General features: G+C 42.1%; 2 protein-coding genes across 2 annotated transcripts in view; one reads left to right on the top strand and one right to left on the bottom strand.

Moving 5' to 3' along the window:
* LOC108261078 (claudin-14-like) overlaps positions 1–15,658 on the bottom strand; it is a gene marked incomplete at its 5' end in the record, with an annotated part of 31,259 nt that extends 15,601 nt beyond the window's left edge. Inside the window, 5 exon segments of the mRNA NM_001329257.1 lie at positions 9,893–10,001; positions 10,163–10,191; positions 10,276–10,424; positions 14,631–14,781; positions 14,883–15,658.
* The window catches only part of LOC108261080 (F-box only protein 47), a 31,077-nt gene extending 5,767 nt beyond the window's left edge, over positions 1–25,310 (top strand). The window contains exons 4-12 of the mRNA XM_053680835.1: positions 6,010–6,087; positions 9,893–10,001; positions 10,163–10,232; positions 10,276–10,406; positions 14,632–14,781; positions 14,883–15,025; positions 24,186–24,424; positions 24,491–24,543; positions 24,631–25,310. Of these exons, the coding sequence (XP_053536810.1) occupies positions 6,010–6,087; positions 9,893–10,001; positions 10,163–10,232; positions 10,276–10,406; positions 14,632–14,781; positions 14,883–15,025; positions 24,186–24,424; positions 24,491–24,543; positions 24,631–24,740 (1,083 nt within the window). The 3' untranslated portion in view covers positions 24,741–25,310. The remainder of the gene's footprint in view (positions 1–6,009; positions 6,088–9,892; positions 10,002–10,162; positions 10,233–10,275; positions 10,407–14,631; positions 14,782–14,882; positions 15,026–24,185; positions 24,425–24,490; positions 24,544–24,630) is intronic.
* The last annotated feature ends 92 nt before the right edge of the window (positions 25,311–25,402 follow it).

The following is a 25,402-nucleotide window of genomic DNA, read 5'->3' as shown; positions in this document are numbered from 1 at the left end:
CAATTGTCACTGGATAGCATGGCCTCTTCTCTGCCACCCATGACATGTCACTGACAGCTGCAGCCTCCACTGGCTCAGACACGTTGAACCTTGTAGCTAAAATTCTTTCATTGATGGCCAGGTTCTGGTGAGGCTGGTAGTATATCCTGCATGTCAGTAAGAACTGCTTCCTGGTGGGCTTCACATTAAAAAGCCAATCATAGACAGTGGTGCCTTGTAGCTGGGCATTCTGCTAATCATCTTTGACGCTGCTCTTGTACAAGATCCAGAATATTGCCTCGAATCTGTAGAATACCAGGACAGAGTTGGGAATGTAAAATGATTATTCTGATTATTCTTTTATTATTAATTTTAATAAAAATAAATCATTTATTTATTTATTTTATATATATATATATATATATATATATATATATATATATATATATATATATATATATATATATATATATATATATATATATATGAGATATTGTTTTATATATATATATATATATATATATATATATATATATATAAATATCTCTATATATGAGATATTATTTATTTTATTATTCTTTTATTATTATTAATCTGATTATTCTTTTATTATTCTAATATTATTCTTTCGCCACAAATCTCAAACTCTTGATGGCTTTATTAGGCCACAGTAAAATACTAGACCCAGGAATTTGCATATCTTCAGGCTAGTTACAGGACTCCATGATGTTTTACATATCCTTCAGCTTTTACTCTGCATATAGGTTTGTGTTGTTGCTGAGACTGTGGCTATACCAAACAAAATAACTAGAACAGCTCTAGAGAAGTGTGCTGCTGGTGGCTACCAAGCTGTTCCCCAGGAGCGTGGGCAGGAGAAAAGTGATGTATAGGAGGCACACCATCCTCGTTAATATTGTGTCACCTGTCCTGTTCAGGTTGTGTTGTAGGTGCAGGAGCACTGGCTCTCCTAATGGCTTAAATGGGTGACACATGTGTGACCCCTCTTCTCTGACTTCACTGGGGGTAGATAGAGCTGTCAGTTTTGCAGTGGAAACCTCCATGTGATACGATGGAGAAGGCCTCAGGAGTGTGGGGAGGATCAGGAGCATTTTCTTCTTCTCTGTAACAATAAATAATCATGAGTACAAAATACAATAAGTTACAAAAATAACAATCACCCATAGTAAATTCTTAATTGCCTTTTATATTTATATTATAACAATAATAATTCTATATTTCTATTTAGCTATCAAGAACACATGCTGGTGCATTTGCTGTTGTTAATTATTATAAAAAAAAAATGCAGTGTCATGCTACATATGAAAAAAAATGGAAAAATGTAGTTCATTCTACATGCAAAAATGGATTCACATACTACCTGCAAACAAGACATTTCCACACTACAAGCAAAAATTAAAAATAGAAAGCACCATAATTTACGTACTTTTCAAGAACAACGTACACTTCGTGCTGGAATGCTCCTTGGCTCAGTCCAATTAAAACTCCAATTCCTTGCTAGAGTCATGGGGCAGTCACACAAGGCTTTAGCGCGCAAAGGCATCCGAAAACGGCAGACCAGTAACACAAGCTCGCTGTGTGATGAAAGTTCAAATTTGGTGAACTCTGACCTGCGTATCGTATCACGTGAAGATGTGTGGCCAATAGATGATCACGACGTCACTGCGTGACCTTTTTAGCAAAAAATAAATAAATAGAAATTACAAAATGGAAGCACTAATTTTAGCGGTATTAAGCTATCTTTGAAAGACTATAAAAACAACTTAAAAAGAGAGTCTGCCTGGTTTTTACGCCAAAAATATGCCTGCTTAGCCTAGTGTGAGCGGCTGTCATGACACTGTGCACACAGAAAGCCAATCTTATCACAGACTTGTGGTGATAAAAATAATTCATTTGTTTATACTGATTGAAAATGTCTGATAAGTCGAACGCCGGTATACTGGTTAAAAAAAAAAAAAAAAAAGGGTTAAAATTGTTTATTTGTAAATGTTCCTGCTCCTGAGGTCTTTGACATGATCACTCCATGAAGTGATTGTGGAGAAGCTCTCCTCATTTACTGATAGATGTCGTGCTGCAATCTCCCAGATGAAAATTGGTGGAGAATTTTTGCCAATAGCAGCACCTTCTGAGACACAGTGTGTCAGCCACTTCTTTTTAATGCACTTGTTCATCTCAGGCATTTCATGATGTCAGGAATTTGTTTGTCAATATTTGTTTGACTACAAAGTTTGACTTTATTGACTTAACTAGCTCCATAGCCATATGTATGGAAACGCATATTCCGATTTGACATTATACTTAAAAAATTTATATTACAATGTTTTGCTGGTATGTAACATTTAAAAAAAACAACTTTGCAACTGTTTGCATTAATATGTTTTCTGTTTTTTCATTACTTTATTAAAGCCATTATTGTTCTACTGAACTACTGTTACATTTACATATAAACAATTTTAAAGGCATTTATAATGCATAATAAGCACATCTCCATGACTTCTTATCATTTGCATTATGGAAACTGCATTCTATGCTTTCAGTGTACTTAAAGCCATCAATGATGCATTTATAAAGGTTAGTAATTATATTCTCTTTGCTTAGGTTAGTAATTGAATTCTTTGCTTGTATTCTCTCATTTGTAAGTCGCTTTGGATAAAAGCGTCTGCTAAATGAATAAATGTAATGTAAATGTAATTGTATTATGGCTCACAATAAGTATTTATAAGGCAGCACGACTCAACTATCAACAACAATATAAAATAATTCACTTATTAGACATAGAAATAAATTTGCACTACTAGTAAGTCATTACAACTAATATAATAACATTATAAAAATGCAGGCTGCATTTTTATGAATACTATAAGACTGACTAAAACTTATAAATTTTTGTATAATACATGATGGGCATTGAAAAAGCAAGTTCATCACTTATAAGTGTCACGATTCCCCCTTGAAGCAGCGTGCTCTAAGCGCGAATGCGCGAGCACCTGCTTTTTCGTTGTTGACTGTAATGACTTCTGGACACGTGTGTTTTGTTTATGTTTCTGTCTCCTCCCTGTTCGGTCATTGGCTGGGATTTCACGTGAGTCTGAATTGCTCTCAGCTGCTAGCGGTTTAGACGCTGATCATGTCCGCATATAGACCGCGCGCCTCCCAGCACACAACGCGGAAGATTAAATGTTTAGAGCTAGTTTAACGCGTATCAGAGTCATAGTCACGATCCATGTTTAGAGTTAGTTCGCGCTGGATTATCCGCTTCCAGCCCCTCATCATAGTTCGTTTCTTGTTTTGTTTATTGACCTAGATTCCTGCCTTGCCCTGTGTATGCCTGTTTGCCAATCGCCTGACCTCTTGCATGTTTGTGGATTACGTTTTGGATTTGTCTGCCTATCTCTCTTTCTAATAAACAACTGTTCATCCTGCACTTGCATCCATCCTATCTCTGCTCCGTCACGATTCGTGACAGAATCCTCCACCCAACATGGATGCAGCACGAGGACAAGAGAGAAGTCACGCCACAGAAACCAGGGAAGTAGTAGGACAATACCTCATCGGGGAACGCTCGGATTACTGGCCGCATTTTTCATCCGTGCAATTTCCCCAAAGGTACGCCGTTGAATTGCCACCAGAGACAGCGGGATTGGGGAGCTACCCGCTGGAGTTCCTCTTCAGCTGCCAGGTGTATTTCTGCAGCTTGGCGTTTCCCAAGCCTACTAGAGAGTGGATCGGGTTCCTGGTGTCCAGGTTTTGCGGTCCGGCCCGTGACTGGGCGGAGCAGCTGGTGAGTGCTGGGTCGCCAGCCCTCCATGATGTCACTCAGTTTGCAGAGCTGTTTATGGAGGCATTTTCACAGCCTGGACAACTTCGTGGTCTCGATTTACTGGGGTGGAGAGTCAATGGACAGCCCCAGGTGGACCCTCCATTCAACCTCTGTTATGAGGAGATGGACAGGGCAGTAACCAGCGAGCCACTTCAGTTTCCGGCCAACGCGGGGGCGAAATCTCCGAGATGTATGACCGAGGGCTGCGGGAGAGAGACTCAGCTTCATTGTCCCACCTGCAAGAAGATGGGCTTCCAGGAAGCTTTCTTCTGCTCTCAGGAATGCTTCAAGAGCAGCTGGCGGGAGCATAAGAAACTCCACCATAGAGAACGTGCAGAGACCCAGCCCAGGATCAACAGGGTAACCTCGGAGCGCCCATCGGAGGTCATAGCACCAGAGCTCGACCCTGAGGTCCAAGTCCAAGTCCAGTCTCAAGTCCCTGAGGTCCAAGTCCAGTCTCAAGTCCCTGAGGTCCAAGTCAAGCCTCCAGTCCCTGAGGTCCAAGTCAGGCCTCCAGTCCCTGAGGTCCAAGTCAGGCCTCCAGTCCCTGAGGTCCAAGTCAGGCCTCCAGTCCCTGAGGTCCAAGCCAGGCCTCCAGTCCCTGAGGTCCAAGCCAGGCCTCCAGTCCCTGAGGTCCAAGCCAGGCCTCCAGTCCCTGAGGTCCAAGCCAGGCCTCCAGTCCCTGAGGTCCAAGCCAGGCCTCCAGTCCCTGAGGTCCAAGCCAGGCCTCCAGTCCCTGAGGTCCAAGTCAGGCCTCCAGTCCCTGAGGTCCAAGTCAGGCCTCCAGTCCCTGAGGTCCAAGTCAGGCCTCCAGTCCCTGAGGTCCAAGTCAGGCCTCCAGTCCCTGAGGTCCAAGTCAGGCCTCTCGTCCCTGAGGTCCAAGTCAAGTCTCACGTCCCTGAGCTCACGTTCAAGCCTGCTGATCCAGTTGGCCAAGCTCTGCTCACGCCACAGTCTGCTGACACGCCCCGCCAAGTTCTGCTCACACCTGAGTCTGCTGACACGGCCACCCAAGCTCCGCCCATGCCCAAGGTTCACCTGGTGACCTCAGAGCCTCAGCCCCCCTGTTCAGCTGTGGGCGTCGCTCAGCCTCCCTGTTCAGCTGTGGGCGTCGCTCAGCCTCCCTGTTCAGCTGTGGGCGTCGCTCAGCCTCCCTGTCCAGCCGAGGACGTCACTCAGCCTCCCTGTCCAGCCGAGGACGTCGCTCAGCCTCCCTGTTCAGCCAGGTTCGTCGCTCCGCTTCCTTACGCCGCCAAGAACACCGGGCCGTTTCCTGGCTCTGCTTGGGACATTCAGCCCAGGGGGCCGGGGCCGCCAATGAAGTGGGATGACTCATGGCACTCCAGGAGGAGTGCCTTTGGGGGGGGTCCTGTCACAATTCCCCCTTGAAGCAACGTGCTCTAAGCGCGAATGCGCGAGCACCTGCTTTTCCGTTGTTGACTGTAATGACTTCTGGACACGTGTGTTTTGTTTGTTTCTGTCTCCTCCCTGTTCGGTCATTGGCTGGGATTTCACGTGGTTTTGAATTGCTCTCAGCTGCCAGCGGTTTAGACGCTGATCATGTCCGCATATAGACCGCGCGCCTCCCAGCACACAACGTGGAAGATTAAATGTTTAGAGCTAGTTTAACGCGCATCATAGTCATAGTCACGGTCCATGTTTAGAGTTAGTTCGCGCTGGATTATCCGCTTCCAGCCCCTCGTCATAGTTTCTTGTTTTGTTTATTGTCCTAGATTCCTGCCTTGCCCCGTGTATGCCTGTTTGCCAATCGCCTGACCTCTTGCATGTTTGTGGATTACGTTTTGGATCACGTTTTGGATTTGTCTGCCTATCTCTCTTTCTAATAAACAACTGTTCATCCTGCACTTGCATCTGTCCTATCTCTGCTCTGTCACGATTCGTGACAATAAGTAATTATAACAATAATATAAATGTAGCTAAAACTGTTATTATAACGAAGTATACTTCGTTATAATAACAGTTATAGCTACATTTATATTATTGTCTTTATGTGTCTTCATAAATGTGTTTATAGAGCAGTAATACTTGCTTTTAAATAATTATAAATGGGGCTATAATTCATTATAGGCATGGGCTTCATAGAAAGTGTTCCCATTAGAATATAGTAAAATGTCTCAACCACCTGGTCACGGTACACATTTAAATGATTTTCTGTTTTTCAATTCCTCTAGATCCCCTGTTTCATGATTGAGCAATGTGATGCACTACGTTTGTGCCAAGGTTTCACTTGCTATGGAGTGTTATTGCAGGCAAGTAAGCTGGGATCAGATTTTGCATTCGGAAAGTGCCTGAAAATGTTAATTTGACTCTGCTAGTTTTAGGCAGTGACTGAGAGAAAACAGTTATCTGTAACCAAACAGACTGTAATATACACAGTGAGCATGCTGCAGAAATATATCTCCACAAGGCCAATCTTGATTAGCTTTAGTAAATTCAGACACATGATTTTATTATGTCACGTCACTTCTGGTGAGAGAACGCTGAGCGTGTTTGGCTGCTACTTCTCACTGGAATATTTTGTCTGGCATTTTTGTTTGTTTTGTGGTTTTGGACTTCAAGCATTTCTTATGGATTATCTGTAAATCACTTACTTTCTCTGCTCTACTGTTTGGAACATATTATTCACTATATCAGTGCATAATATGATGAAAGGCCTGCCTGGGGGTAGAGAGTGAGTAAATCTGAAATATAATAAACCATCTAATCTAACTTATTTTTGTATACACACTGACCTTACTGTAGTTATTTTGGTCCTAAATATAAAGTTCTACATTGTATATATAAATCATGTGTATATTAGGGATGCACCGAATGTTCGGCAACCGAAATTATTCGGCCGAAAATAGCAAAAACAGCACTTTCGGATAAGTGAAAAGGCCGAATAAATTTGACCGAACAATGACGTGTTTGATGACGCGACCAAATAGCCTAGTAACCAGAGTGAGACGCGCGAATGTCATGACCTCGATGAGGGGGTGCGCGCATGCACGAGCTATGTGCTCTTCGGATGTTTACTGTGCATTTGTTTTGTTTCTGTCACGTCGTGAGACGTAAGGGAGTAGAGTACGGAAGCAGGAAAAAGACGTATTTATTTAAGGGCAGGCAGACAAATCCAGTATCTGCTATAATACTCCGCGGGGTGTACTGGGACACGAGCGGTACATATCCCCTATATAATCAGCCATATAGAACTGAATAGAACCATTTTTTGCACTCTTGTCAATGCACTTTTTAATGCACTTTTTTATTGTAGGCTACAGAATGTTACATTCTTTCAGCAGTCAGTTATAGGCCTAACATAGGCTATTCAAGGGGGGCTCAAAAATGACCACATAAAAATATTTTTATTTTACTAATTTATTTATTTAAAGTTATATTGTGCCTTGTTGGTAGCCTATGCCTGCTGGAATGAAAAAAATGTTCAGTGTTAAATAAATATTTTGAAATTGTAGTTTTTGTAATTGATTTTTTTCTTTGAACAGCAAGACTAAATAGTAAAAAGCACATTTTGACTATTTAATTTATGCAATGGTGAAAAAAATGGCAAAATAAATGAAAACAATGCGAAAAAACGTGTTCGGTATTCGGCCTTCGGCTTTCGGCCAAGTTTTTCATTATATTCGGCTTCGGCCAAGAATTTTCATTTCGGTGCATCCCTAGTGTGTGTGTGTGTGTGTGTGTGTGTGTGTGTGTGTGTGTGTGTATGTATATGTGTATATATTTATATACCCCCACCAGATGGTTAGATCCCCCCAATGTTCAGCGCTTTGGGAAGTGCTATGGTGGAATTTCAGATTTGAGACATACAAAATGGGTTTCTAGGAATTTGGATACAATAATTTGAACAGGGGAAACCCTGTGGAGCTTTGCAGGACCTCTTGTACTGCAAATAACATGGGCTCTAGCCACTTATCCCAATTCTGCGCATCGTTGTGAAGAATCATCTTTTTAAGCATTTGATTAAACCGTTCAACCAGCCCACCTTTCTGCGGATGATAAACTCTGGTCCGACTCAGATTTAATCCCTAGCAATTTGTAAAGCTTGTGTAGTGTTCATGACATGAAAGACATGCTCTGATCAGTCAGGATCTCTTTTGGGATACTGACCCAGGAGATAACACGAAAGAGTGTCTGCAACATTCTGTACAAAGATATTGCAGAAAGGCACTACTTCCAGGTATCACGTTATGTAGTCCACTAGAACCAACACATAACAACGCCCTCGTGCAGTTTGATCTAATGGCCTGACGCGATCCATGCCAATCCTTTTGAAGGTGACGTTGATTAATGGAAGTGGACGTAATGCTGCTTTTATGGTGTCTACCGGATTAACCAACTGACATTCATGATATGCAGCGCACCACCTGCGAACATCGCACAACATAAGGCCGAATCTGTTGACCATTGATTATTCACACCTGGTTGAAGGTGTGTATTAGGGTCTCGTTGCACACCTGCTCCAAGGCGAAATCCCAGCCAAGAGGGGAGGAGCGGAGCCGTCCCTACTCTCTCTGCTCCCCTGACATAGAGTTGATGTTGGCTAATATGTCCCCAGGATTACTGGATGGGTGAGACGAGGAGTAACCCCAGCACTAGTGGATATTCTTGAACATCCCTGTGCACACAACATACCTTCACCAACCATGCATTTCCTAATGCCTCACCTTGAACCAAGCATTGGTGAATTGAGGTCTGGTTATGTGTGGTACACTCACCGGTATGCAGTATGTCCCGGCTCGGTCGGGGATCAGATCAAGCCCCTACTTGCATCACATGGCATTGATCCTGGAAATGCCCAGGCTCGCCACAGCACCAGGACACTGGCCCAGGTTTTACTCCCACACTGGTGGCCCTACATTCTCCCATCTGGGGGAGAGAAGAGACGGACATGGGGAATGCGGGGGGAGCACAGATTTGAGGAACTGGTTTTGGGAGGTTGGCCCCTATTTTTGTGGTGCAGAGGTCGGGAGCGGATGAGGAAGAGGGGAAGCAATGCAGGTCTGTGGTACTGGACCTACCCCACGGTCCCTTCTGGAAGTCGGGTAACAAACTGTTCCAGCACCACGAGGTTGAGCACATTTTCAGCGCCACATCCCTCAGCCTTTGTCAGGTGTCTCAGAGCTTCTGGGCAAATGCAAACAGGTGGTCAAGCTCGCAGAGAGTCATGGTGCTGTTCAGAGCTGTGGCCGACCTGTTGCAAAATCTTTTTTTTTTTTCAGGTCCACGTAACGCAGCATGTTGGCAATCGGCAAGTGCTGGGCCATGAGTTGGGCTTTTTGGGTCAGGACTGGCAACAGGCGGGCTGCCCACTGGGCAACTGGCCAGGTATTTGATGCGCTGCTCCTAATTGCAGCACAGCTGGAGGAAGGCCTGATGCTGGGTCTGGTGGAGATTGGCGAGGGACGTGATGATTTAGGCCAGCGGTGAGGACTCCACGACTGTCTCTTCCTCAATCCCAGGTTTTGGCACCAGTGTAACACTTCACCTGATTCAGGTATGGAATGAGGAAGCTGGATGCAGGATTGGACCATTTCAAAAGGTGCTTTATTCAATAGCTCTCACTGTCGTTTTTAAGCGGTTTCATTAAGTAAGCACACAAACACGACTCAGTGCTGGTTCTCTCTCTCTCTCTCTCTCTCTCTCTCTCTCTCTCTCTCTCTCTCTCTCGGCGCTCATCCCTCTCCTTTTTATCCTCGCCTCCACTCACTGCATCACAGAACATCCATTAATAGAATTCCCTGCAGGTGTGCATTCCTTAGCACTCACCTCCAGCGCCGCTCTCCATTCACAAACCGGCGCTCGAACATGCCCCCGCTTCCACAACCAAATGTGGGAGTGATGGTCCACATGCATTTGGTCAAATAGTTTATGTAAAATAAGTAAAAATACATCCTTGTACAAGGTATAGTAGCATGTACCATTTGTTTATGATGGTGTACAGTGGTCACAGAGTTTGAATGTTTTGCATTAAGAAAGGAAATTTTATATTTTCTGTACTGTTTTTGTGACATTATTCCATCACATTTGTTTTATGTATTATTGAAACCCCTATAGACGCTGATAGCTGGTTGGGATGAGCTGGAATGTCACCGTGTATTTAACTTTTTGTGTAAAACCACACATCTTCCGTGGAAAATAGAGGTAGCTGTTACAAGCAACCCAGGTATGCTTATGCAATCTATTAGAAATCATTTATACAAATAGTAAATGTTAAAGTATAATGTATTGTGATTCTTGATTTAATTCAGTAAATACTTAATTTTAATAGAGTCCCATACTCGTATTATTATTACTTTATGTATTTATTTATTTATTTATTTTTAGAGGATTGGCTGTTTCACATTCTTACTACAGTAAGTGACAAAAGTCATTTATTAGAAAATTTTGTTGTCAAGTACATGCCACAGGTTGGAGCTGGAAGTCTGTTTTTTCTGCAGAGGTGTCATGTTTGATCAGTGGAAAAACAGAAGGGATGCTTATTTCAGGCTTACATGCATCTTCAGACCCTGGCCAATCATCAGCCAAGCTCGTCTACTATTTATCCTCTTCGGCCCACTGCAGTCAGATGGTAATATTTCAAAATCTTTTGGCCTAAAAATGCTCAATGTGAAGTTTCTTGATAATATTTAATCTTAAATGACAGGCTCTGATAAGTGTAGCTATAACTCACACCAGAATTCACACCGGATCACACTAAGCGTCAGTCCACACCAGATGTCTCAGCTGTATTTCTGGACAGGCTACTGGAAGGAGAAAGAGCAATGGTTTAACCATGGCAATGGGAGCAATGATTTAACCATCCACCCAGTCTGTGTTTAATGATGCCCATTTCAGATCAGCATCCTGTATGGGTTTGTACAGAGAGGATTTAAGGAACTCCAACATGAGAAGAAGTTCCCACACCAGACTCCTTTCAGCAATGAGCCAGAATGGCCACCACATGTACTTTCAGTGTAGATGGGGACTAACCAGCAGCACTGGCAAAAATGCACCTCAGCAGTGCACTGGGTACAAATGAGGGAGTGCACACTATTTTCAGAACAGTTCCCAACTGAGAACATACAAGATAAATGTACTAAGAACTTTAGTGTTCAGGATTGTTTCCTGGACTGCCATCAAGTTACTTACTGCTTCAAGGGGCAAAACCTATATATACTGGTAGTCTGGTTGGGGGTGCCACACCTCTATAACAGTTAGTCCACACAGTAGTGAGTTGCCAGGGCATCAGACCACTCGTGAAGAGTGTTTCATGACCTTGTACCACCTTGATGAATTACGTACCTGACCATCACCATGTTTTCCATGTAGATCAGGATACGATAGTGTGTCATTACAGGTTGGAAAAACATGAATTGAACATGTCAATTCTACAGGGTAGGAACCGCTCCTAGGTAGATGGTTTCTAGGTACCCATCTCTTAGTGTCTCTTAATTCCAACAAGCCTAAGTGAACCACTGCTGTGGTTGCAGTCAACAAACCCAGAATTCTAAATATGAGCTTGAATCAGATGTAGAGGCCCAGTGACACCTTGCAGACAAGCACTGTGATGTCTGCCACATGTCCCAGCACAAGGGTGGCTATCATACACATTGAATCCAGCTAGGCTGATAAAGTATGTGATTTGCTTCAGGGATATTAGGGAGCTGTTCTTTGAGTTCACCAAAGAAGACCAAGTGACACCAAGCTTTGAGAAATGCATGAGGAGTTTGTGTCTTGAATGGCCTGCTCTCCTGGCACATTGATGCCAGTCATGTTAATATGAGAGGATCTTGACATCTCTGATCAGCCTGCATTCATCTCAACAGAGAACCCAAAGGACATAACTTTGGACCTTGCTTGTCCCAGGAAGTTGAAACCCATGAAGCACCTTTGTTTTTTGTACAGACGTGACCTTGACCACATGTGCACCATGGCGTCTAGCCCCAGTGTGTGGGAGGAGTGAGGGCGAACCACAGCAGTCAGTGTGTTGTTTCCTCGGAGGCAATCACATCCACTTCCAGAAAGAATTTCAGTGCTCGAAATATGGCTCGCATTTCTAGGCGATTTATATGCCTTCCAGATGAGGGCCGCTCCAGAGACCATGAGCTGGATGGCTGTCTAATATTGTTCCCCAACCCGTGAGGGCGGCGTCTGTCATTACCATCTTACAATAAGGAGGTGCCCCAAGAGTGTGAACTGAGGCTAGAAAACGGGGACAACTCCAAAGTACCAGAGCACATAGGCATCGCCATATGACACCGATTACTCTCCATGACTTTTCAGCCACCAGTGAGACGGTCTCATGTGCAATAGGCCCAATGGCCCAACGTTGGCTGCTGCTGCCATAAGCCCCAACAGACTTTTGTAGAGACTGGAAGGCATGCCCAGACCCAACTTTATCATGCTCAATGTTGATAGGATTGACCCTATGCATGTTGGAGATATAAACGCCCTCATCAGAGTAGAATCCCATATAACCCATAGAAAAGTTGTCCTCTGCACTGGAGAAAGCATACTTTTCTTGGGGTTCAAACTGAGCCCCAAGCTCCTCATGTGGGTGAGAACAACATCTTGATTTTGAATTGCCAGCTCTCTGGATCATGCTAGAATTGACCAGTTGTCCAAGTAGTTTAGTACACGGATGCCCTGGAGTCGCAAGGGAGCCAGAGTGGCATCCTTAGAATTTTTGAAGGTGCGAGGGGATAAAGCTAGATGGAAGGGAAGAACCCAGTATTGGTACATGTTGCCTCTAAACCTTAGGAACATCCTGTGACTGGGCAATATTTCTACTGAATCTGTGGAACAATAAATTTGAGTGTCAACATCTTGAACCTGTATGTCCGAAGAGTACGGTTCAGAGGGCTCAGAGCCTAAATTGGCTGCATACTCCCATCTTTTTTGCGGCCCAGGAAATAACAGCTGTAAAAACCTCCATCCCTCAGAGAAAAGGGTACATGTTCTATGGCCCCTTTGTCCAAGAGGGATCATGTCCCCTGGTGTGATCCTGGCGACAACCTCAAATCTCCTGATACTTCCCTCCATGGCCCATTAGGAACGCTCCTTCTTTGCTTGCTTGGCATTTATGATGATTCTCAGATCAGGCCTACTAGCAGGCTGTGACTATGGCTGCCTGATCCCCCTGGCTCTCCATGGGGGAAGGCAGGCCACCACACTCGCCTTCTGTGCCTCTTTTGCATTAGTGCTAGCCCGGGCTCCACTCGTGGATGCCTTGGCAAACTCGACACGACAGGGAAGGAACTGGCTGAATGCTGCTGTTTTGTCTTGCGAAACCTGTCAGCGATGGTTTTAACCGCACCGCCAAAAAGGCCACAGTTGAATTGGGGCGTCCAGCAGGGAGACCTTATCCTTATCCCCATCCCAGAAAGGTTGAGCCATAGGTGCCTCTCCACTGCAACCAAGCTACCCATTGAACGGCCGATATGATGGGCTGTTTGCTTGGTCGCCAGAAGAAACAAATCCATGGCATCCTCGGGCCCAATTCCCTCCCTGCTGTCGAGCTCACTCAGCAGGTCTGATTGTTAGGCCTGCAACACTGCCAGTGTATGCAGTGACCCACAAGCGAGACCCGCTGTCCCATAGGCTTTGCCAACCAACGCCGAGGTGGCCTTACATGGCGTGGATCGCCAAGCCAGTCCCCCAAAATTTCCTTCCATCGATGGAGAGAGAGAGAGAGAGCTTGTAAGTGCCTCCTCCACTTTTGGCATAGTCAAATACCCGTGCTGTTCATTCCCCACAATGGCCGAATAATCCGACATCGCAGGGTTATAAACACAGATATTTCATCATGCACTTCTGGGAGAAAGGGGAGTATTCTGTGATGTGAGGGAGACTTATATTCATTTTAGAGATAGCACTCATCCAGCCTGCTATGAGCCACTTCCTCTTCCCTGGGCCAATCTAGATTAAGTTTCTCTACAGCACTAGTAATCACTTCAAGCAGCTCTTTATATGATTGAGAGCCGCTCTCCGTTTTTAGTGCAATGGTGCCCCCTCTGGCAGAGAGGGTGGGTTGCCTTTCCATACCAGAAGGAGGATTCGCGACAGGAGCTCCAAAATCCGGAGGAGAATCGCACCTGGAAGGCAGGGCGAGAGATGGAGCAGTGCTCCTGTTCAGATTTTCCTCTAGGTCCATATCAGATCCCCAGGACCCGAACGGCTGGCCCAGATCCGTGAGGCTCCTTAACCCAACTACCTTCGGCTGAGATAAGAGCAAGCCGTGAGCCGCTTGCAAGTGTTGACAATGCGTGCAGTCAGCCCCATCAAGGGTCTCTGTGGCATGCTCCACTCCCAGACATTTCACACAGAAAGTGTGTTGCCTCCCCCCTGACCCCACCCCTACCTCATAATGAAATGGGAGGCGTGGCACAACTCCTGAATTCTCTCTGAATCATACTTTTCTTTCTTTATTTTTTTAAAGGGACAGAAAAGTAAAGAGATTTTTTTTTCTAAATAGACAGGAAATTAAGTCTTTTATTTTTTTACACGACTGACATGCAGTCTTTCACTGAACATAATAAGGCTGATGACGCGGTTCACAGGTGCTGTTTTATAGTGATGCAAAACATGTAATTGCCACGTCACCTTACCACAGCAGGCCTATAAATAGGTGTGATTTCACACATACTTCAGATACTGGTCACGTGCGAGAGCGCTTCCCACAGCGTGAAGCTCACGCAACATAGAGTTCCCTTTGAAAAGGAACAGTTGTACCAGTTTGACATTACATTTGCACACAAAATGTAATCTATAAAATGCAATCTGCTTTTTTTAATCTTATTGCTTGTCTTCCTCAGGGAAGCTAGGCTGGCAGGATGTGCGGGATGATGCAGTTGTGCATGGTGCTCTGTGGGATTTGGCCAAGGCAATCATGCTCCTCTATGGAAACACAGATAACAAAAGCTGGAGCACTAACACAGTTCTTGCCATCATAAATGAGATCATGGGTATTAAATTATAATCATGGAGAGCAGAATTGTATTATCTATTTAGTTTTTAACATGTGTTTGCAGAAAATTCCATTTTTTTGTTTATATGTATTTGTTAGTAATGCCACAGCCATGGCATATGGAGAACGTGGCACATCTGCTCATCCTGTGTGGGAACAATATCTGCTACAGTGTGCTAGCTAGCAAGGCTATCAATGGAAGACTCTTTGAGATCTCCAGACTCCTGATTTTTCTTATTCTGGTAAGAAATACATCTGTTTTGTAAGAAATGTTTTAAAGCTGTGTAACACAAATTTAAGACATGGATTTTTGTCCTAACAACAATAACAGCATATTCAGTGATCATTAAAATATAGAGGTTTTAGGAGGTAAACTTGTCCAGGCTTTTCTACTTGTCTGTGCGTGTTTTACATGTCATGTTGAGTGTCTCATACTAGTGGAGACTGGACTTTTTATTTAGTTATGAAGATATTAACTTTGGCAGATGGTTTTATCTAATGTGTCTTACAATGCCACTGAGCAAAATAAGGTTATAGGTTATGCTCAAAAGGCCCAAAATGACATCTTGGTGGTACCAAGATTTGAACTGAGCCAACAGTGTCATGCAAACAATTTTGCCTAGGCAAAGTCTTTCTTAACACACAAATGGCCAGACATTTTTGACCAAGATGGTGGTGTGTGCACAACATGAGGTTCCGTGTCTCACCAGATTTAGCAAATTAGTGTGTTTCTCCCTGACAAGTTCAGTGATACAGCCAACAAACACTCACTGGACATAAAGTTTTGCTCCACAGATGTTGCTTTAGACACCAGTGTTGACTGTACTATCAACTACCACCAGAGACAGCCAGGACACCATGCTCGAGTAAGCCAGCCAGTCTGACAGGTAGTGCTAAGCACCGGTTTTGAGACCATAAACAAAGATGAAGTAAATGGGGTGGACCGCGGCTAGTCTACGACTAAACCCTCACTGACCAACATTCCTCATCAACATACGGGCTTTGGCAAACAAGATAGACAAACTATGTCTTTGAATTACATGGAAAATGCTTATAGAATGCAACATTATGATTTTCATTGAAACGTGGCTCAGCAGTAACATGCCAAATAACACAATTAAACCAGAGGGACTTAACATCTTCAGGACTGACAGAATAGTTGTGGACACCGGTAAAGGAAAAGCTGGGGGAGGTTGCATCTTTGTAAACGAGGCTTGGTATACAGACACTATTGTAACTGAGACCGTTTGTTCTGCATTATCTCTCCATGAGAGGAAACTACACCCTTGGGAAATCTGATCACCCATGTCTGCGTCAACTTCCCAAGTACACCCCCATCATCAAGCATGTGAAGCCCTCAGTGAAAACTGTAAAACTGTGGCTAGAGGGAGCAAAATCTTCACTACAGCACCAGTTTCAGCACACAGAATGGAACATGTTTGCTTCTAAGGCCACCCTGGTCTCTCACATGGACATTAATATATACACCTATATATAACTCTGTCTTGGACCACATCAACAGGTATGTTGACACAATCACTACCTGTAAGAGAATTAAAACATTGCCCAAACAGAAGCCATGGCTGAACAAGGAGATTCTCCTCCTACTGAGGGCCCTCATGCCCTCAACCTGAGAAGGGGACTAATGAAATCCAAATTTGAAAGTAAACTGCAGATGGAGGAAAACTCTGACCCTCTACTCATGTCGCAAGGCATTGAAACCCTCACAGATTGCAAACCAATCATCACTTCCCTGTCAATCACACATCGATGAGTGATTTCTCCACCCTTGAAGAGCTCACAACTTCTATGCTAGTTACAACCAGGGAAATACAGAACCTCCCATCAAAGCTGAGTTCCCACCCGTTGACCTGACACTGACACGCTTGCAGGGCTCTACAGTAACAATTTCTTTGAGGCTGATCCTTTCCCTGCCTGACCTTAACACTGGATACTGGACACTCAGTTTGCTTACTGCCCCAACAGATCAACAGAGGATCCCATCACCATGGCCTTCTTTAATAAGAGCAACTTCTACATTAGGATGCTATTTATCGATTTAAGCTAAACTTTTAACACAATCAACCCATCCAAGCTGATCTCCAAGCTCACTAACCTGGACTTCCTTACTAACAGACCACAGTCAGTTAGGCTTGACAGGCTCTACCCTTTAACTGAACAGCCAACGGAGCTGTGTGCTTAACCCTCTCCTCTACTCTCTGTTCACCCACACTGTGTACCTGTTCATGGCTTCAACTCCATAATTATTTGGAAAATAATTAGAGGAAAAAAAAATTAGCACCCTGGTATAACGATCAAACGCGAACCTTAAAACAGACAACTCGACAATTAGAACGTAAATGACGTCAAACCAAACTGGTGATATTTCAAACAGCATGGAAGGAGAGCCTACTGAAATATAGGAAATCTCTTGGCGATGCTGGAAAAATCTATTTCTCCACCTTAATAGGAGACAACAAAAACAATTCTAGATTCCTTTTCTATACAGTAGCAAAATTAACTAGGAATAAAACCACTACAGCGAGAAACACTCAATCATTACATAGCAGTGAAGATTTCATGAAATTTTTCAATGATAAGGTTGAAAATATTAGACGTGAAATACAGGCCATTAAATTAAAACTGGACAGTACTGTAACAAACCCATTACATGACAATGTAGCAATATCAGATCAATGCTTAGAGTGTTTTGCTCCGCTTAGAGAGACCGAACTAGCTACATTAATCTCTTCAGCCAATTCATCAACTTGCATACTAGATCCCGTACCTACATGTTTGTTTAAACAGATTTGTCCAGGAGTAATTGAACCACTTCTAAATATAATCAATTCTTCCCTAAGCACTGGCTATGTACCTAAATCACTTAAATTAGCAGTTATTAAACCCTTGATTAAAAAACCTGATCTTAACCCATCTCAATTGTCCAACTATAGACCAATATCAAATCTCCCCTTCATCTCTAAGATTTTAGAAAAGGTTGTAGCAAAGCAGTTATGCTCGTACTTAGATAGGAATAACATTCATGAAATGTATCAGTCAGGATTTAAACCTCATCATAGCACAGAGACAGCGTTAGTTAAAGTAGTAAATGACCTTCTACTGACTTACGATCAGGGTTGTGTCTCGCTGCTTGTGTTACTCGACCTTAGTGCAGCTTTTGATACTATAGATCACACTATTCTACTAGATTCTACTGATAGATTAGAAAATGTTGTTGGTATTAAGGGAACAGTCCTCTCCTGGTTCAGGTCTTATCTGACCGATCGTTATCAGTTCGTAGATGTAAATGGTGATTTCTCCATGCGTACTGAGGTTACTTTTGGAGTTCCACAGGGTTCTGTTTTAGGCCCACTGCTCTTTACTTTATATATGCTACCCCTAGGTCAAATTATTCGTAAACATGGAATTAGCTTCCACTGTTATGCTGATGATACACAGTTGTATGTTTCAGCGAAGCCAGAGGACAGACAGAAGCTTAGTAAAGTTGAGGATTGTGTAAAGGACATTAGACATTGGATGTTAATTAACTTCCTTCTACTTAATTCTGATAAAACAGAAATACTTTTATTAGGCCCACGTGTAGCTAGAAGTAATCTTTCTGATCACATGGTTACTCTGGATGGTCTTTCTGTTTCATCATGTACAGCAGTTAAAGACCTTGGAGTGATTATTGACTCCAGCCTATCATTTGATGCTCATGTAGATAATATTACTAGGATAGCCTTCTTTCATCTCAGAAGTATTTCTAAAATAAGAAACATATTGTCACTACATGATGCGGAAATACTAGTTCATGCATTCGTCACCTCTAGATTAGATTACTGTAATGCCATACTGTCTGGATGTTCCAGTAGGAATATAAATAAGCTCCAGTTAGTCCAGAATGCAGCTGCTAGAGTCCTAACTAGAACTAGAAGATACGACCATATCACACCGATATTATCAATACTGCATTGGCTCCCAGTAAAATCTCGCATTAATTATAAAATACTTTTATTAACCTATAAAGCACTAAATGGTCTCGCGCCACAATATCTAAGCGACCTTTTGGTTTTATATGATCCGCCACGCCTACTTAGGTCAAAAGATGCAGGCTATTTGACGGTACCTCGAATAGTGAAGGCTACAGCGGGGGAAGAGCTTTCTCTTATAGAGCCCCACAGTTATGGAACAGTCTTCCTATTAGTGTTCGGGACTCAGACACAGTCTCAGTGTTTAAGTCTAAGCTTAAAACGTATTTGTTTACTCAAGCCTACCCTGACTAGATTCTATTCTACTACTTCGCAGTCATAATTATCTTTTTTCTCCCTCTCTCCTTTCACCGAGCCCCACACGAATTTATGGAGATACTAGAGATCCAGATCCTTTCTGCCTCTGGATGGAGCTCAAATCTTCTTTAATTCCAGACTGCTGGGACTACGGCTGCTCCTAAGGCCATACAGACTTCATATAAATCCATAATGAACTTTTTCACACTAACTGTTGTTACCCAGATGAGGATGGGTTCCCTTCTGAGTCGGGTTCCTCTCAAGGTTTCTTCCTCTTAAAACATCTTAGGGAGTTTTTCCTTGCCACCGTCGCCACTCAGTGGCTTGCTCAGTTGGGATAAATTTGCACCTTTAATATCTGTATACCATGTTGATATTTCTGTAAAGCTGCTTTGAGACAATGTCTATTGTAAAAAGCGCTATACAAATAAAATTGAATTGAATTGAATTGAATTCAACTCCATAATCAAGTTTGCAGATGACACTATGGTGGTAGGCATGATCAGCGATCCTTTAAAAAGGGTATATTACCCCTTAATGGTAAATTATTAAGATTACTTTTAGAATACATATTGAATAGCACAGTTGGAAGAATTATGTGTGTTAGGTATTTTTTGTCTTATTTCGTGTGGTGTTTTGGATTGGTAGCTTGCTGTATGTTATGTTAAGCCCCTCTAAATAGTGAGTTTGTTAATTAATTGTTTATTATTTGTAGATTTAAATAAAAAAACAAACATGGATTGACAACACCAGACAATCCCATCACATTCACATACATTTGATATTGAGTATTGTATAATAAATTTAGACACCTTGGATTGGTTAACACTACTTGTAGGAAGAATATGTTTTGATGTGTCCAGATGGATAGGGTGACCATAATTGGGTTTTCAAAAAAGAGGAGGTGGGTTAACAATGCCTTCAAATTAATAAATCTTTATTACTTTACTTGCTATTGACACATACATGCCAGTTCTCCAGTCAGTAGTTTTGAAAAGTAGAAAACGTGAGTATTTTTAACCCATCATTAAACGCACGAAAATAATATATAGGCTATACTATGGTTATTTAATGGACCTTTTTCACACTTCCTTGCAGGGATGCTAATGATTAATTGACGATCCATTAATTGTCATTAATAATTTAATAGATCAAACTTATCAATGGTCAATTAAGCGAGGTCATCATTAGAGTGTGTAGTTTTGAGGCGTGTGCCAGCTCATGTGCAAAACATGCAGCAGACACACAATGAAAAAAAAGCAAGCAGCTGTAGTTACATTTGGGATCATTTTATGGTGATAACGTTAATTGCAAACATTGTGATTGTGTTTTAAAATACAATACAACACGAGCACCATGGTATACCATTTGAAAAAAGTGCATCCAGCAGTCTCCGTGACAGGATATGAAACTACACAACCAACAATATTATTTAGAGTTTAAAAAAAAACCTTTTCATCTGGGTGAGGAAGCTGGCGTTTTGAGTGGCATTTGCACACCCTGTCATGCCGTAGGCTATATGCCACTGCAGTAGATGCATCTTGCAGTAGTAAGGTTAGTGATTAAACAATTAATTGATCATTAATTTAAATGACAGTTGATCATGGAAATTTGTGTAAATTTACCTCCCTTCATATGTGTTACAAATGATCAAGCTGGTTGGCTTTTCTGAGTTTGCAAAAACATTTCACTGGACAACAGATTCATTTTGAGAAGTCCCATGTTTTAGATTTTAGGACCAGTATTCTGTATTCATAATGCTCACAATGCAATGCCCTTACTCCACCATTGTGTCAAGAATAGCACTGAATCTGAGATTGAGGAGGAAAACTATGCTAACAAAATTTTCTAAAATATCTGTAGTCTGAATATACAAGGGCCCAACAGTGGCAGCTTGGCAGTGCTGGGGTTTGGACTCATAACCTTCCGAGCAGTAGCCCAATGTCTTAACAACTGAGCCACCACTGTGAGCATCAGAACTGGATCATGGCACAATGGGTGACGGTGGCTTTGTCTGATGAATCACATTTTCTTTTATGTGAACAGCCAGGTGTGTGTGCATCGCTTACCTGGGGAAGAGATGACACTAGGAAGCACTATGGAAAGAAGCCAAGATGGCAGAGGCAGTGTAATGGTCTGGGCAATGTTCTGCTGGGACTCCTTGGGTCCTGGCATTCATGTGGATGTTACATTGACACATACACTGAGGTTACTTTGACACATCTACCACATGCTGCAGACCAAGTACACTCGTTCATGTAAATGGTATTCCCTAATGGCAGTGGCCTGTTCCAGCAGGATAATGCGCCCTGCTACACTGCAGTTGTTCAGTAATGGTTTGAGGAGCATGATAAAGTGTTCAAGGTGTTGACTTGGCCTCTAAATTCTCCAGATCTCAATCCGATTGAGCATCTGTGGGATGTGCTGGACAAACAAGTCCGATCCATGGTGGCCCTACCACGCAAATTACAGGACTTAAATGATCTGCTGATAACATCTTCATGCCAGATTCCACAGCACACCTTCAGAGGTCTTGTGGAGTCCATGCCTCAACAGGTCAGAACTGTTTTGGTGGCACAAGGGGGACCTACACAATATTAGGCAGGTGGCTTTAATGTTATGGCTGATTGGTGTAGGTGTTTCAAATGTACCAAGGGCTGAATATGGTTACTTTTTTTTGGATTCTGAATACATAACACTTGTAGTCTGTTACAACTCAACCCTGATGATGCTGTATATAAACTCATCACAAGTCATTTTTTTGTTTCATCTGGGACCTACAGTATATCAGGGCTCATTCCATGCTTGTACTCCTGGAATACTATTACTTCTTCTGCTTTCTTTGGCTTTGCACTGGAGCTTGCAATAGTTATTTCAGTATGATATTTCTTTCTCCTCTTCCTCCTTCTTTTACTTGACTTATCGGCTGGGTTTATTGAAATAGGGCCATTCACTCAAGTGAATGCAGGTTGCTTGACTGTTTTTAATTTTTCTAATTTATTTGAGTGATTACCTCTATCTATTGGTATTGCAAAATCACCAGTTTATTTATTTATTTATTTTACTTGGTTTAACTATTATGGCCATCTTTATGTCATAGAACACAACAAATTTTGGTTATACAGCTGTTTATGGAAACCTCAATATCTCGGCTCAGGGTGGGCTTAGCTCCTTGGAACAGAAACTGATCTCTAGAGCACATTACAAGGTATGTATATAAACATTTAGCAAATTCTCGTTCCTTAGACTTAGAACTTTAGTCCAAATGTAATTCTCAAAATTTCCCACAGTTCCACTTTTAGGGTCAATTTATTGAAAGGTTCGAGTCTCAGTCTTAAATTTTTTAGAGGGTACATAGGCACGTATAGTGTACATGCAGAACATTTCAAGTTTGAGACATTTTTTTATGGGGCAAGAAAGTGCAATTCTTTAAAATTCCCCTCACTTTCGGGTTGAATATCTCTGGTGGGGCACCAGATACGAACCTGAAATTATCACAGAAATAAATTCTCTATGGTAGCATCCTGCTGTAGAAATTGTGAGTTTGAGGTTGGAGGTAAACGCTGCAGGACAGTGGACCATGAGGGCCAGATTTGAAGAACCAACCTGATCTATCATGTTTGTACAGGTGTACTGTATACTTGGTATGCGTGAGTAGATTGTATCCACATATTTGAAGTACAGTGTTTAGTTGGATGTTTTACAAATGAATGTCATAAACAGAGCTGTGGTGTTGTTTCTACAGCAGTCACTTACTGCTTTTATCACAGGAGAAAAAACTCCACACCAAATGTACCAATATGATGGACTGGCAGTTTTGCAATGCCAGTACATAGAGGTAATCATGCCAAAAAAAAAATTTTTGGAAAATTTAAAACGGTCAAGCAACCAACTTTGGAATTGTTATTGGACCACTTGACCCAATAGCACTTTATACTAAGGTTTTTCTTCAATTCTGTTCCACAGGCCTAGCAGGAAAAACATATCACTCTGGATTTGGCTTTCCTACTTTTTTCAGCCAACTGTCTCCCATATGTTGTGAACAAATTATTTGCCACCTGGGTCTGTCTATTTTAACAGGCCAAGTCTTTTCTTACATGATGACTTCCTTTTTCCACTGCTGTCTTCAGAGAGTTTTAAAGACAGTTTTAAGAGCTTTTTCAGGTATCAGTGCATTATTACCCATTCAGCCAGCCTGCAGTCTCACAAAAAATGCACTGCAGGCAGCTGTCTAACTCATTTTTCTATTTAAAAATGGGGGTGTTTGCTATGACAGGTTATGACAGGCTCACGTGAGCACTGTTCCAGCTTCTCCAGTACCTCTTTCAACTCTTTTACTGCTCCTTCTGATACTGTTTAACTATGGGAGAGCCCCATCTTTTACAAGTTACTCTCAGGATGTCACGTGTAAATCATACAGTGGATTTCCATCCATTCATCCATCCAATCATCTTCAGTTTCTTCTTTATCCTGCTCAGGGTCTCTTTGGATCCAGAGCTAGTCCTGGCAACACTGGATCCAGAGCTGGTCGAATGCACTCTGAATGGGATGCCAGTCCATCACTGGGCATTATGCGCACACATTCACACACTTATTCACACTTCGGGGGCAAGATAGCATAGCCAGTCCACCTACTTACATGTTTATGAGCAGTGGGAGGAAAATGGAGAAACTGGGGGAAACCCACCTACATGGCGAGAGCATGCACCATCCAAGCCTAGGGACCATGAAACTATGAGGCAGAAATGCTACCCACAACTGAAAAGTGCTCTCAAAAGCCGTGAAATAACTTATTGAACGTGCTTTAATTCATTACTTTTGGAGACATTATCAGATTAGTGAAGTATATTGCTTCATATAGTTTTGAAATGTGCACAACATTTAAACATTTTATCCACATATAAAATGAGGGGAAAAATTAACACAGAAATGGAATGATCTTTCTTAAACCGTACCTGAAAAGTATGTGAAAGTGTCTGTTTTAAGATTTGTTTTTGATTACTTAAAATGTATGTCAGTTTGTACGTTTAAATTCTGTTAAGAGTAAAAAATACATTGTCTAGAAATCTCTGAATAAGTTTTTTAATAATACAGAACATTGTCACTGTACCAGGTGAGTGAGGAGGATGGTTACTGCATGAACTGGGTAGTTAAGATGATCCAGCAGGTGTGTCAGGTTTTCTCCGTGGCCTTGGAGAAGCAGTCCTTCATTGAGAGATTGGAGAATATGTTCTCCGAGGTCACCATGGAACTTGTTGAGCGTGTAATTGCAGGTGAGAACAGACCACAGGGCTTAAAATTCAGCTTGTCTCATGGAGAATTTAAACCAACTGTTGTTAATGCTGAGCATAAGCATGACTGAGCATGTTAAAACAAATGCAAACCTTGATTTACTGTTGTTTTAATTCACAAATCAAGAACTTGGACACTTATAAAAGCCTTTTATCTTTTTACTCTTTCAGCTTTTGTAAGTCACATAATTCTATATTTAAGCACAATTTGTCAACTCCAACACACAGTTTCACTTTAAGAAATTATGTGAATTTTTAATCAAACAGGACATCGAAATGGAGAGCTGGGCAGTGCATTAAGAAGTCTGAACAGCCTCTTGATTGCGAATGCCCATTTCCACGCAGAGATTGTCTGTATATTTCTCAAGAAAGAATGAGCTTACGACAAGACATTGAAAGAAATTCACAGGTTAGAACAGACAGCCAATGAGAATTTAATGTCATGAATACACATAGTTCTTCACCATTCAGTCAGTTTGGTTGAATAGTCAGTCAGTACACCTTACATTTGTAACAATGTGTTATTAAACATAGTCCTGCTTGAGGCAGGACTTGGATATCCAGACAGAAATGAGTGTAACTACGAAGTCCTAAGGCGCTGAACCAAGGCCTGAAATATGCGATGGTTTTGAAAGTTGCAACATCATTAATCTTGCCCAGCTTCAGTCCTCTTTTATGTATTCCTTCCAAGATGCACAATATGTTGTTTACAGATTTTGAGTTGAATAATTGAAAACTGGAATATATCCTGTGGGAAAAATATAAAAATAAGTAAAAAATAGGGTGAGAATTTTCTACATTTTGCTAAATGTTCTCTAGTTATAAAAGATGTTCTTCAGCTTGGTGCAGTGTAAAGCTTGTAAAGGAAAATAAAATAAATATGCATGTGCTTTTCCTGCTTAAGGTGATGCGCAGCTAAAAGTACATAGTTTGTACTTCTGGTTCTTTGTACATATTTATTAAGTATTGTTCAAATTGTCTATTGTGTAACCTTTTGATCTTTTGTTAAAACAATTCACAAAAATACTCTGCTCTCATT

Source organism: Ictalurus punctatus, chromosome 6, assembly GCF_001660625.3.
Source record: "Ictalurus punctatus breed USDA103 chromosome 6, Coco_2.0, whole genome shotgun sequence".
In the NCBI taxonomy this organism is placed as follows: Eukaryota; Metazoa; Chordata; class Actinopteri; order Siluriformes; family Ictaluridae; genus Ictalurus; species Ictalurus punctatus.
This window is presented reverse-complemented; position numbering and strand designations above follow the sequence as displayed.